The sequence below is a fragment of the Primulina eburnea genome, chromosome 10 (assembly GCF_022965805.1).
Source record: "Primulina eburnea isolate SZY01 chromosome 10, ASM2296580v1, whole genome shotgun sequence".
In the NCBI taxonomy this organism is placed as follows: domain Eukaryota; kingdom Viridiplantae; phylum Streptophyta; class Magnoliopsida; order Lamiales; family Gesneriaceae; genus Primulina; species Primulina eburnea.
In genome coordinates, this window is record NC_133110.1 from 14,784,220 (window position 1) to 14,799,570 (window position 15,351).

The window sequence follows — 15,351 nt, forward strand, 5'->3', positions numbered from 1 at the left end:
TTAGAAGTCTGGTTTTGAAGATTTTAGGACCATTATAGTGTTTTTAAGATATGATAAAAAGATGAGAGAATTTCGGTTAAGTTTCGAGTCGGTTCGGGTTAAAACCGGGACCCCGGTCCAAGTTTTAAAACAATTCGGTTAAGTTATAAAATGAGCTCTATTTACGTCTAGGAATGCTTTTAAATATGTTTTGGGACATTTTAAGGAGTTTTGTAAGCTTCGGGTCAATTTTAAAGGTCCAGGGTTGAAACGACGATTTTTGGGTTTCCAGGGGCAAAATGGTCATTTTGCACCCGGGGTAAGATTTTGGTCCTAGCAGCGCCCTGAGCACAAATCAAGATATTTTTAAATATTCATGCATCACGTTTACGATTTTTACGCTATTGTAATAATTATGGTGTATGCTTGGTTTAAAGGAATTAAGAGAGAAAAAGTGATAAAGTGAAGAGCACTCCGTCTCCGTCGCGCCACGTCTTTATTTCGTTTGTTTTCTGTCAAAACAAACCAAGGCATGTTTGTATCTTCTTTCACTCTTCAATCAAGTCATATAGGTATTTTTAAATATTGCAAGTACATGATTTTAATGCAAGAAGATCGAAATTGTTCGTATTTAATGATGTTATTTAATTATATCACGTGCAAAATATTCATTTTGAAATTTATGCGATATTGCTTGGGGTCACTTTACTATCCTGGGATTATTATTTCACTCGGTCGCTAGTTACCGGTCAGTTCATTTCTCGGTCATCAGTTACCGGTCCGGTCGTCAGTTACTGGTCAGTTCAGTTCAGGGACCACTTGCGTAGACCATAATCTCACCAAGAAAATTATTACAAGTTATTTCATTACAGGGCTCCAAGGAGCAAACATTTTCACGATGATATTTTCAGTTCAGTTATGCACGTAGTATAATTACTATTGAAATGATATTTTACGTTACACCTCATTATATGATATTCTCACTTGCATGCGACTTTATTATTTATTTACTTGTTATTTACGATACATGCATGCTGAGTCTTTAGGCTCACTAGAATTTATTGTTGTAGGTACTGATGAGGTCGGGGCCGAGGGCGAGGACCAGTGAGCTAGCTTGGGTCAGTAGAAGTGGAACCCGAGGACCTCATTTCAGCATTTATTATTTTTAATTCGAACCAAGTTTTTATGTTGCTGAATTATTTTTAAGTCATTATTTTGCAAACATTAGATTTCTTCCGCTGCTACTTTGAATATCAAACATTTTTATCAGTTTAACTTATGATTGAGACATTTTAATTATTTAAAAAGAAAATTTTTAATTTTTCGCAAATTTTCAAGCACAAATTTTTGGGCCTTTACAGTTGGTATCAGAGCCTATGTTCTTGTAAAAGGTTACACTACTACTGAGCACGAGAAACTCATGAAGCCACGTCTTCGGTCTGTAAGTTTTACATTTCAGCATTTTATTTAAAGCATGAATTATTTTAACAGCATGCCTCCATGTAATATTTTACATTCAGATTCTTTAATTATTTCAGTGTTTATTTGAAATAAATTATGGAATTATGCATGTTAGTTACGTATGGGTTTTTATGGAACAGTATGCCTCCTAGACGCCAGGTTGGACGCCCGAGAGGTGGTGGTGAGCACCGTCATGAGGACGGGAATGATCAGAGACAAGATAGGCAGGGACCTCCACCCCCTCCTCCTGATATGAATGCCCAGATGTTAGCTGGGATGAATCGGTTATTCGCACAGTTTGCGGGGAACAATGCCACTGGAGCAGCTAGGCCGACAGGGCCCGAGGCTGTCTATGAGAGATTTATGAAGATGCGTCCTAAGGAGTTTTCAGGGACGACGGACCCCATGATTGCCGAGGGCTGGATCAAGTCCCTTGAGGTTATCTTCGAGTTCATGGAGCTGGGAGATGCAGACAGAGTACGCTGTGCTACATACTTATTAGGAAGAGATGCCCACTTATGGTGGGAAGGAGCATCAGTAGCCCTGAACTTGGCTACACTGACTTGGGCGCGCTTCACGAAGGTATTTTACTGCAAATATTTTACTGATGAGGTGTGATCTCGATTGACCAGGGAGTTCATGACCCTGAGACAGGGAGAGCTGACTGTTACGGAGTTTGTCCGTAAGTTTGAGAGGGGCTGCCATTTCGTGCCCCTGATTGCGAATGATGCGGGTGCCAAGCTGAGGTACTTTCTTGATGGACTACGGCCGATCTTGCGCCACGATGTTAGGGTGGCTGGCCGTACTACCTATGAAGTTGTTGTTTCTAGAGCTCTGGCTGCAGAGCAGGATCTGATCGACATTGAGAGAGATCGCTTGCGGAAGCGACCAGTTCAGGTACCACACCGCCCTCCTCCTCCTCAGCAGCAGCAACACCAGAACAAGAGGCTGCATCACGGCCCACCCAGAGTCAAAGGAGGGCCTCAGCAGCAGCAACAGGGACGTGCAGTATCGAGGCCATTTGAGCACCCAGTCTGTCCCAAGTGCTCACGCCGCCATCCTGGAGCATGTATGTTTGGCTCAGAGAAGTGTTACAAGTGTGGTAGCCCAGACCACACGCTGACGTATTGCCCTCAGAAGAACATGCCTACCCAGGGCAGAGTGTTTGCTCTCCATGCGATGGAGACAAACCCCGATACTATGCTAATGATAGGTACCTTTAAGCTTTAAGTTATTATTTGAATTTCACCGTTTTGGGAACCGGAATTTATATTTTTAACTTAGAAATTGTTATAGGATTGCATGCTCTACTCAGTATTATTTTGGGAATTTAAGTTAGAAGAAATTTGGCCTCTGCATGTCCATAGGATAGTTCTTGAGATTTTTGGTTTCAACTTGATGTTCCAAACTTTCAGGGAGAAGTTTTATAGCGGGGTCAGCTACGAAAGCCCTGATAGATTCAGGGGCTACTCATTCTTTCATTTTGGAGATCTTCGCTAATTTTCTCAAGGTCAAGACCGTTGGGCTAGATATAGCCTATTCAGTAGTATTACCTTACGGTGAGAAGATGACAGCTACCAATGTGATCCGAGACATAGATCTTGAGCTCCATGGCAACCTCGTTTATGCGGATCTGATCGTGTTGCCGATGCCAGAGTTTGACATTATTCTAGGGATGGATTGGCTATTGCGGAACAGAGTTTTGATTGACTTCCAGTGGAGATCTGTTCTAGTCCGACCGCCTGGAATGACGCAGTTCTTATTCGATCCGGACAGGTACTTTCCTTTACCGCACATTATTCCTTATGTCCAGGCTAGGAAGCTCATGCATAGAGGGTGTCGCCCGTTTTTAGCGACTTTTATATCTGTCCCCGAGGCACCCAGTCAGTCAGCCGCAGATGTTCCGATTGTTAGAGATTTCTTAGACGTTTTTCCTGAAGACGTCTCTGGTATGCCACCCGAGCGAGAAGTTGAGTTTTCTATTGAGCTTATGTCAGGTACGACTCCGATCTCCAAAGCGTCGTACCGATTAGCACCGACAGATATGGCAAAGCTTAAGAAGCAGATTCAGGAACTTCTTGACAAGGAGTTCATTCGCCCGAGCTTTTCACCATGGGGCACGCCAGTGATGTTTGTGAAGAAGAAGGATGGCACGATGAAGGTTTGTTTTGACTACCGATAGTTGAACAGGGTTACAGTGAAGAACAAATACCCACTTCCGAGGATTGAGGATCTTTTTCACCAGTTGCAGAGAGCTTCGATTTTCTCCAAGATTGATCTGCGTTTGGTTATCATCAGTTGAGGGTGAAAGACGCCGATGTTTCGAAGACAGCTTTCAGGACTCGTTATAGCCACTACGAGTTCCTTGTGATGCCGTTTGGTCTGACGAATGCACCAGCGATCTTCATGGATCTCATGAATCGCGTATTTTAGCCGTATCTTGACCAGTTTGTGATAGTGTTCATAGACGACATTCTCGTCTACTCGAAGAATCAGGAGGATCACAGCAGACATCTGACCACAGTGCTGCAGACCTTGCAGAAGCACAAGTTATTCGCAAAGTTCAGTAAGTGCGAATTTTGGTTAGAGAAGGTAGCGTTCTTAGGCCACATTGTTTCTAGCAGTGGTATTGAGGTAGACTCAACGAAAGTTGCCGCAGTCAGAGATTGGGTTGTGCCGCAGAATGCATCAGAAATCCGCAGTTTTCTTGGGCTAGCAGGATATTATCGGAAGTTCATTAAGGGACTCTCATCTATTGCCGTTCCACTCACATCATTGACCAAGAAGAATGCTAAATTTGTGTGGAGCGGGGAGTGTCAGAAGAGCTTCGATACTTTGACGCAAGCTCTTATCTCAGCGCCAGTTTTGGCCATGCCGTCAGGGCCCGGTGAGTTTGTTCTGTATACCGATGCTTCGAAACTCGGTTTGGGCGCAGTATTGATGCAGAATGGGAAGGTGATAGCATATGCTTCTCGTCAGCTGAAATCTCATGAGAAGAATTACCCTACCCATGATCTAGAGTTGGCCGTCGTAGTTTTTGCCTTGAATATTTGGAGGCATTATCTGTATGGGGAAAAGTGCCAGATCTTTACCGACCACAAGAGCCTCAAGTATTTCTTTACGCAGAAGGAGCTGAACATGCGTCAGAGGCGTTGGTTGGAGCTTGTGAAGGATTATGACTGTGGCATTAGCTACCACCCGGATAAAGCTAATGTAGTTGCGGATGTATTGAGCAGAAAATTTACGGTGATGGCTCATTTGACGATGCAGAGACCTCTTCAGACTGAGATGCAGAGGTTTGATCTAGAGACTTATCCTCGAGGTAGAGTTCCTCGTCTATCTACCTTGACTATCCAGTCCTCACTTCTATACCGTATTCGCTGTGGTCAGTCAGCAAATGAGCAGTTAGCAAATTGGAAGCAGAGGGATGAGGCCAAGGGCAGTGTCTTGTATTCAGTTAGCGACGGTATTGTGAGATACCGAGACAGGATGTGGGTTCCTAGCAGTGGTTCTATCCGAGCAGATATTCTATCAAAAGCCCACATGTCCCCATACTCCATTCATCCAGGGAGTACGAAGATGTATAAAGATCTGCAGTTGTTGTATTGGTGGCCTGGGATTAAGAAGAACATCAGACGTTTTGTATCCGAGTGTCTGACTTGTCAGTTAGTGAAGGCGGAGCATCAGAGACCAGCAGGTTTGCTCAAGCCTCTTCCTATTCCCCAGTGTAAGTGGGAGAATGTAACCATGGATTTCGTGACCGGATTGCCGAAGTCAGTCAGAGGATCAAATGCCATCTGGGTGATTGTTGATCGTCTTACCAAATCAGCGCACTTCTTGCCTATTAAGAGGACTTTCACCATGGTTCAATATGCAGAGTTGTATATCCGGGAGATAGTCCGACTTCATGGTATTCCAGTTTCGATCGTATCTGACAGAGATCCTAGATTCACTTCCTCGTTTTGGAAGAGTTTACATTCGACCATGGGTACGAATATGCTGTTTAGCACAGCTATCCACCCACAGACAGATGGTCAGTCAGAGCGAGTCATTCAGATCTTAGAGGAACTTCTCCGTGCTTGTGTGATTGATTTCTCTGGGAGTTGGGAGTCGAATTTGCCGTTGGTAGAATTCACCTATAACAAAAGTTTCCAATCTTCTATAGGTATTTCTCCGTATGAAGCAATGTATGGCCGTAAGTGAAGATCTCCTGTTCATTGGGATGAAGTAGGAGAGAGAGCTGAATTGGGTCCAGAAATATTATTCTGCAGGCTGCCGATGTAGTAGTCAAGATCCGTGACCGGATGAGGAATGCTCAGAGTAGACAGAAACGTTATACAGATCAGAGGAGGAGAGATCTAGAGTTCGCAGTAGGCGACCATGTTTTTGTGAAGGTGGCACCTATGAAAGGTGTCATGCGATTTGGAAAGAAAGGGAAGCTCAGTCCGAGATTTATTGGACCGTTTGAGATCCTCGACAGAGTTGGGATGCTAGCTTATCGTGTTGCTCTTCCGTCGAATCTGGCCGGAGTACACAATGTGTTCCACGTCTCTATGCTGAGAAAGTATATGGCAAATCCTTCGCATGTTCTGAACTTCGAGCCGTTGCAGCTTACTCCAAACCTGTCTTATGAGGAGAGACCAGTGCAGATCTTAGACAGACAGGAAAAGAAGCTTCGGAACAAATTGGTACAGCAAGTCAAAGTCAAATGGCTTAACCATTCAGAGGAGGTAGCTACATGGGAGTCTGAGCCAGAGATGAGGAGTCGCTATCCAGAGCTTTTCGGTGAGTTTTAATTTCGAGGACGAAATTGTTTTTAGGGGGGAGGATTGTAGAACCCGTAAATTGGACTGCGTATAAGCCATGCATAATTTTTAGTATTTAAATTAAAATGGTTTTTATGGCATGAGTATTTAAATTTTTTTCTTTAAATTTATTTATTTTACGCAGTAGTTTAATTGTTACATTTTATAATTAAATAAGTGAGGTCGGACTGGAGATGGAGTATTGAGATAAGTTAATAAAGACTTAATAAGTGGTAATTTAGCATGTTAGTAAATATAATTTAAAAAGTCGGCATGCATGCAAGTTATTAAATTTCTTAGGTATTTTATTAAATTATTATAAAGCATAAAATGCATGTTCATTTCAGTAAATTATGTTTAATTATTTTTATGCATTTTAGGCATAATTCATGCATGATAGGATTCTTTTCATGAAATTTTAAAGGTTTTTGCATTAAGATTTTTAAGTTGTATTTCACGTTCGAACGAAGATCGGAGACCGGGGAATTTTCAAGAAAATTATTTTATTACACGAGTTATTTTTTTTAAATTAATTGAAAACATTTTTAGAGTATTATTCAAAAATGGGAATTTTTGAGTATTTTTATCCGTAAGATTTTATTTTTAATCGGTACGTAAATTTTATCGAATCGGGGGACTTTTTAATGGTTCGGCTAATATATTTTCAAAATCTTTTCAACACGAAATATTTTTCGTGAACGTGTTTGGATTTAATGGGCCTAATTTTAAGCTTATTGGGCTTAATTAGCTTTTAAACTTTTAATTGTTATTTTAAAGCCCATTATCTATTATTTATCTATTTAATTAACACTTAAACACCATTTTCCCTAAACCTAATCTCATATCAGCCGACACCCACCTCTTTCAAACTCCCACCCCTCGGTTTCATCACCCGGCAGCTGGAAGCTTTCGGTGTTTGGCTTGTTCTTACAAGAAAATTTCACCCGGGTCTCCAATTGCTTCGTTTTGTTCTTCTTCTTCTTAAGGCACGTATTGTATCCATCATTTTCTCATCACACATGTCATTTATACTGATTGTATGTGTTTATGCATGTAAAGTCTTCGATCATGCCCTATACATGCCGGATGAGTTTGATCTTCTCACGTTCATGCTAATTTTCTCGGTTTCTCACATTCTCTGAATTTCGGGCAAGGGGCTGCTAATATGTTGATGCTAAGGAAAGATTTAGAGCTGGGTTGTAGTGTCATGGGGTTGGTGTAAGTTTCTGAAGAGTGCAGCAAAGGGTCGAGGGATGTATCAGCGAGAGTGTTCGCTGTCTTGGTATAGATCGTGGGATAGGATCGGGCTGGTGGTGCAAAGGCGATCCTAGATCTTGGACAGACCCTGATGGGTCTGAACCAGGGTCTGGAAATGCACAAACGCTGCTGGTCTCATCCTAGAAGCCGCGAGGGAACTCATGAGCGATTTGGTTTCGGTTGTCGTTGTAAGGAGTGTAGCGGTCGGGTGCACTCCTGCTGATGCATGGGGCTGCTGGCGTGGGTGCAATAGGTCCAGGAGGGTCTTAGGGTGATCTAAGAGGGCCCGAACCATGGCTGGTGTTGTCGGGTAGAGTTGGGGCGTGAGTTTGAGGGGTTGAAGATGATAGTGTACAGAATAGGAAGGGCCGAACCTTGAAGGGTGTTTCTGAAACTTTAGCCTTGAGTTTATATGTCCAGGAAGATGTCAAGGTGGGGCTTGGAGTGGTTGAGGAGTGAATGGTCTTGTTAGATGCTAGCTAAGAACGAATTTTTTGAGTATTAATTGCATTAGGGACCATGCTTGCCGATTGTGCAAATTCCAGCAGCTTTCAAGGGGGTGACCGAGGAGCTTAGAAGTCTGGTTTTGAAGATTTTAGGACCATTATAGTGTTTTTAAGATATGATAAAAATTTGGGAGAATTTCGGTTAAGTTTCGAGTCGGTTTGGGTTAAAACCGGGACCCCGATCCAAGTTTTAAAACAATTCGGTTAAGTTATGAAATGGGCTCTAGTTTACGTCTAGGAATGCTTTTAAATATGTTTTGGGACATTTTAAGGAGTTTTGTATGTTTCTGGTCAATTTTAGAGGTCCAGGGTTGAAACGACAATTTTTGGGTTTCTAGGGGCAAAATGGTCATTTTGCACCCGGGGTAAGATTTTGGTCCTAGCAGCGCCCTGAGCACAAATCATGATATTTTTAAATGTTCATGCATCACGTTTACGATTTTTACGCTATTGTAATAATTATGGTGCATGCTTGGTTTAAAGGAATTAAGAGAGAAAAAGTGATAAAGTGAAGAGCACTCCGTCTCCGCCGCGCCGCGTCGTTATTTCGTTTGTTTTCTGTCAAAAAAAACCAAGGCATGTTTATATCTTCTTTCACTCTTCAATCAAGTCATATAGGTATTTTTAAATATCGTAAGTACATGATTTTAATGCAAGAAGATCGAAATTGTTCATATTTAATGATGTTATTTAATTATATCACGTGCAAAATATTCATTTTGAGATTTATGCGATATTTCTTGGGGTCACTTTACTATCCTGGGATTATTATTTCACCCGGTCGCCAGTTATCGGTCAATTCAGTTCCCGGTCGTCAGTTACCGGTCCGATCGTCAGTTACCGGTTAGTTTCACCCGGTCGCCAGTTACCGATCAGTTTTCCCCGGTCGTCAGTTACCGGCCCGGTCGCCAGTTACCGGTCAGTTCAGTTCAGCGACCACTTGCGTAGACCGTAATCTCGCCAAGAAAATTATTACAAGTTATTTCATTACAGGGCTCCAAGGAGCAAACATTTTCACGATGATATTTTCATTTCATTTATGCACGTAGTATAATTACTATTGAAATGATATTTTACGTTACACCTCATGACATAATATTTTCACTTGCATGCGACTTTATTATTTATTTACTTGTTATTTACGATACATGCATGCTGAGTCTTTAGGCTCACTATACTTGATTGTTATAGGTACTGATGAGGTCGGGGCCGAGGGCGGGGACCAGTGAGCTAGCTTGGGTTGGCAGAAGTGAAACCCGAGGACCTCATTTCAGCATTTATTATTTTTAATTCAAACCAAGTTTTTATGTTGCTGAATTATTTTTAAGTCATTACTTTTCAATCATTAGATTTCTTCCGCTGCTACTTTGAATATCAAACATTTTTATCAGTTTAACTTATGATTGAGTCATTTTAATTATTTAAAAAGAAAATTTTTAATTTTCCGCAAATTTTCAAGCACAAATTTTTGGGCCTTTACAACGACCCTTTAGGGAATATGATAGATAGTAGTTCATGATACAAGAAACGTCAGTTGGGTTTAAATGCTCTAGCACTTGTGCATAAATTCGATTTCTTGAACCAAAGTTCGTCAAGTGGCAAGGATAAATGATGGAGAAAAGTATCATCCCCTAATTCCCATAAAATTTATACAAAGATACAACACTCACAATGACGGGATAGTATTGATCTCTGGGAAGAAATAGAAGCCCAGTAGAAAGTCCAGACAAGACAAAAAAGGCACACGACCATAAATATTTATCATGCTCGCATAAATGGAATTATAATTAACTCACATAGCATGCGATTGATATTCCCAATTGGTATATATTTGTGACCAACAAATCCAAAAAAATTTTTGAAGAGAAAACTCGAACAATAGCAGGGAATACCAAAGAAGTGGAAATTGAAAACTAAATTCAATAAGAAAAATAAGATATTATGACAAGGCGCCAAATATCACAATATTCAACCAACAAGTGAGGTATTGATAACTTAAAGGGGGTAAAGTATGGGTGGTGAAGAGACAAATGAAAGAGCTGTGAGGACAGGCAGACTAAAGCAAATTATTTCTGATTGTCAAGGAAAATTTGTAGTCCACTTCGTTTTTTCAATATAGCATATGGATTGACGGTAATGATATCATTCGGTACTCGGTAGGGATCTTAATTGTGGGGAGGCAAGTAGAAACAGGTTATCAACCTGTCAATCCAATTTCGTAGGAGGCAATTGACTAAAAAAATAGCTTTCAGTACCTCAAAATAACTTTAGGCAAGTCTTTAAAAGCTGATGTGTTCCCTTGTTCTGAAACTTTTTTGCGTACTTCTCTTGCCTCCTCCCTAGAAAGAGAATCAACAGCCAGCCAACATACTTCATGAAACACAAAAATATCTACTAAGCTCAAAATGCTATACTACTGAGCAATATTTGCCCTGCACCATTTTATGCATTAACACTTTGTGTGACCAGTACATTACCACCAAATCACTGTCTTGGATGAAAAAAAAATCTGTCATTTGCAGACACACAAGTGTAAACATGGAATTCAAGTGATTCAAACAGAAGTTCCAGAGAAGACAGTCTCATTGCCCCTTGGTCATTGAACTTTTGAAATTGGCCTTCGGATAGTTTTATCTTAATTGCCTAGATTACATATTAGACGTTCTTTCTAAATCAGAAGGGAATAAAATGACTTTGAAGAAATAAATTAATTGAGCTATCAGAAACGACCATATCTAATAATGAGAAAAGAATAAACTTTGGTGGTGACATAACTGTTATAATATGAAATTGACTACTCTAAAAAATGGGTATGAAAACTATCAAGAATCAGCAGAAAAAGGGCTTGATCACTCACATGTTGTCGGCATAATAAACATGTTTGGATGATGACTGATTGTCAAGAAAATGCAGCATACCATTATGTCTTTCAATTTTCTGCATCCAAAAAGTTAAATTTCAGAATAAAGAACCTGCATGACAGCTATCTCGAGAATCCGAGACCCAAAAAACCAGAAACTCTAAAATAAAACCTTTTTTTTCAGTTTGAAGCTTCTGCAAAATATATCCAATGTCTTGGGTTTTCATCAACATCAGCTCTTTGTTAGTGTACTTATTAGCCTGGCTCCTTTACAAAATCCACATTCAACAGCTAATATTCAAATTATACTCAAATAAATATCCTCAAAAGAGAACAGATTACCTCATAAAAATAAAATTTTCCAGCTTACTCAGGTTTATGGACTCCGCCAACAGTTTTTGTTTTAATCATCTTGAAGTAAAATTCATCTGGGTTCCTCAATGCTGCTTTTTCCTTAAGTTTCTGTTATAAACACGCAGAAGCGACTTACCATAAAATAAGAACTCGCCAAATTTCGTTCATAAAATGCTACCAAAACCAACAAGATGCAGGGTAGTAGAAATTACCAGTAAAGTCTGCTCCTTCTGTTGATAGGCTCGTGCACGAATGACATAATCTTTATGTATTTCGAGCAGCCCAAATTTCCTTCTCAAATTCCTGGTACACACAACAAATCATCAATTGAGTGAACCAGAAATATACGTCAAAATATTTCAAAACGGGCAATAAAGAAATTAATGGCCCCAAAAAATAATCACACTTACGGCTGAGCGCGCTCCTTGTGAGCTTTTCTTGGAATAGCATTCCTTAAAGACGACATCTTTATGCTAGCAAAAAAAATTCACAGAACTTTAAAATCAATTTACGCACTTCAGAAAGACAAAAACCACTACAGAAAACATAAAGGGCTAACAAAAATCTTGAGTTGAAATAATTTAACCGTGAAGCAGCGAAGATTATCGGTACAGAAAAAAAACAACGGATTTCTTTAGTATTTACACCAAATTCAAAATAATTATTAAGCACGGAAGACTCGCCTGTGGAAAGCGGTGAAGGCTTAGGGTTTAAAGGAGACACCAATGCAGAGAATCTTGATTTGATGAAAAGTATTTTATATTGTGGCAAAAAAATTATTCTAAATTAACTAAAATTCAATCATGCAAATTGGCTTCCGGATTGAGTGCAAAAACTTATGTGAGACGATATCAATAATCGTATTTTGTGAGATGGATCTCTTATTTGGATCTTCCATGAAAAATATTACTTTTAATGCTAAGAGTATTATTTTTTATTGTTAATATCGATAGGGTTGACCCGTCTCACAGATAAAGATTCGTGAGACCGTCTCACAAGAGCCCTAATCCTGATTGAGTATACAAATACACACACAACACACAAAATTATGATATCACAGAAATAAAAAAAAAAATCTTGATATTATATTAAAAAATTTAGAAATAATTTTTATATGATAGTATTTTATAATTAACTAGAATAATTACTTAAATATGATAGTATTTTATTATTTCAAATTTATGAAATTGTTAGAGATGATATCATATTTTAAAAGATTAATTTGGTTTATAAACATAAAGAAATATTTATTAGCATATGATAATTATAGAAGAACCACAAATTTTATAAAAATAGGCTTTGGCGATATTTTTTATTAAACAAAATAAAATATTTTATCATTTGTTTGAGCTGATTTTTGTTACATAAAAATTAGATAATGACATTAAATTTAATTACTTCAGGTCTCTTAATGTTTAATAATACTAATATCATTGTGCATGCAATTATTTGATTAGAGTTTCATTAATTTTTAGATTAAACTATGAAGTTTGATATTGAAAATATTAATGATTCTTTTGTTATAGTTTGGAATTATTATTTAGATAATGAAAAGGGTAAGGCGACGGTTTTAACGACGGTTTCGTGATCCGGCTGCGTCGCATTCTAGAAGCGACGGTTTTTCAACTCCCGTCGCTTATAGCGACGGTTCTTTGGAAGAAGACCGTAGTTATTTTTGCGACGGTTTTAAGAAACCGTCGTTAATATTAAGCGACGGTTTATACAAAACCGTCGTTAATATTAGCGACGGTTTTAAAAACCCATCGCTATATTTAGCGACGGTTTCGTAAAATCTGTCGTTATATTTAGCTTGAACCGTCGCTATATAACGACGGTTTTAAGAAAACCGTTGCTTATCAAATTAAGCGACGGTTTATTTAAACTGTCGCTTTATAGCGACAGTTTTTATAAAACCCGTCATCTTTAAAATTAAGCGACAGTTGACTGAATACGATCGCTAACATAGCGACGGTAGAATACAAAACCATCGCACATGGGCGACGGTCTGTGGAGTTGTCGCAATATTAGCGACGATTTAGTAAATTGTAGCGACGGGTGATAGTAAATTGTCGCTAAATTTAATAGGCGACGGTTTAAATAACAACCGTCGCTATATAGCGATGATTTAGGAAAAACCGTCGCTATAATAGCGATGGTTTTATTAAAACCGTCGCTACGCCTTCCGTTTTTTTGTAGTGAACCACGCTATGAATGACAGTTGTAAGTTTATCCACTCTCAAATCCAAATCACGTTCTAATAACTTCACTACTCTAGTTCTTCAATTCTAAAGCCATCAATCTTTGTTCCTGAAGTAACAATCAATATCTCATCAAATAATCGGACAGCATAAATCTTCAGTGGCTTATAAAAAAACATGGTCTGAATCTCTTTCAGCCGATACAAGATTATTTTCCACGAACTTAGGAATCTCTTTATTCGTGTTTAATAGTAATTTTTGAACTTCCTTATCAAACCCATTAAAGTAAACATTGATCAACATCGAACTCAAGGCAGATTCTTGAGGTAGACCCCTGCCTAAACAAACCTCACCCAATTCAATGTTGACTATCTTACATTCAAACAACCTTTTTATCAAATCTAGAAATGCCTTATCTTCAATTTTCTCACCCAGTATCAAAAACAACTTATCAATATGGCCAGAACTAAATAATTCACGATCAAATTTAACAATAAATCACCAACTTGGGTTCACCACTGAATTCTTTAAATACCAAATCGATGTGTGGCGGCCCAAGTTTGCTCGCTTGTCAAAGCAAAAGGTAGCAAACCTAAAAACTTATGCATAAACCATAAAACTTGTTTGAACTCTCTCCAAAGTAATTCTTTTATTTCACATATATCTAAATAGAACATATTTTTAAATGTTAGTTTTCTAAATATATATATATATATATATATATATATATATATATATATATATATATATATATATATAAAACATTCAAAACAACACTCTATTTTCTCACTTTTTTCTATTATATTTTTATGGAAAAGAATTTCGAGAATGAAAATATAAGCTATAAACTTTACACACATTATTGTAGTTCTTCGCAGTGAAATTTGATGGATCTGACTGCTCTAATGGCAGAGTATTGGGAACTTAAAAGTATGAAATATCACTATATCGGTAACTATATCTTTTTCATTATTTATAATATTATATTATTATTTTATATAATATAACAATTTTCAGTCACACCATAAATTCAACATGTGTTTTTCGATTCGATCACCAGTCCGGTTATGAAGGTGATCCGGTTATGAAAACATTGAAATATACTTTTGTTTCCAACATCAGTCACAGAAAAATTATGTTTCAACGTTTACGGTTGTTCCGATTAAAAAATCACGCAATTTCCACAAAGTTACGAAAATTGTGCTTCCCAGATGACTACAGGATATTGTTGCACGTCCCCTCCTCAGGTTCTCATTCAAGAAATCTTCGTTATATAAGTATTCTATTCAACGTTTCCTTTCCTGTCACCATTTATACACGGGTCTTGAAGTGGGACTAACCATTTCATCTTCACGCAGTTTGCGTTTCTTACCCCTTTTCTGCACCAATGATGCATTAAAATGATTACCCTACAGCGAAACAAGGGAAAAATGAAGCGTATAACGTACTGTCTGAAATATTGATACATGTAACTCTTTCTGTAACGACCCGAAAATCAGACTACGTATGAGTCATGCATAATTATTACTATTTAAATTTAAAAATGATATATATATATATATATATATATATATATATATATATATATATGAAGGGTCTAATTCATTTTGATATTTGGCAAGTCATAACTATTTATTTTAAATGCAAAAGTTTAGTTTTATCCTTTCAGTTAAATACGCGATGACGGACCGGAGTTTGGAAATTAGAAATAAGATTAATAATAATAAAAATATTCCTAAATTTAATCTAAGTCAAGGAATAATTTAATTTAAAGTAAAAGAATGTTTTAGGATTTATTAAATTAATTGGATTCAAGTTAGTAAATAAATCATATTAGGTTCAATATTTAATTAAAACTTAAATTAAAATATGTAAACAAGTGGGGATAATAATGCAAATTTCGAAGAGTTATAGGACCAAAATGTAAATTT

The 15,351-nt window shown here is 38.0% G+C and overlaps 1 protein-coding gene across 1 annotated transcript in view; it reads right to left on the minus strand.

The window, feature by feature from the left end:
• Window positions 1–11,700, minus strand: part of LOC140842921 (probable U3 small nucleolar RNA-associated protein 11) — a 185,619-nt gene extending 173,919 nt beyond the window's left edge. The window contains exon 1 of the mRNA XM_073211125.1: window positions 11,633–11,700. Within this exon, the coding sequence (XP_073067226.1) occupies window positions 11,633–11,688 (56 nt within the window). The 5' untranslated portion in view covers window positions 11,689–11,700. The remainder of the gene's footprint in view (window positions 1–11,632) is intronic.
• Between the last annotated feature and the right edge of the window lie 3,651 nt (window positions 11,701–15,351).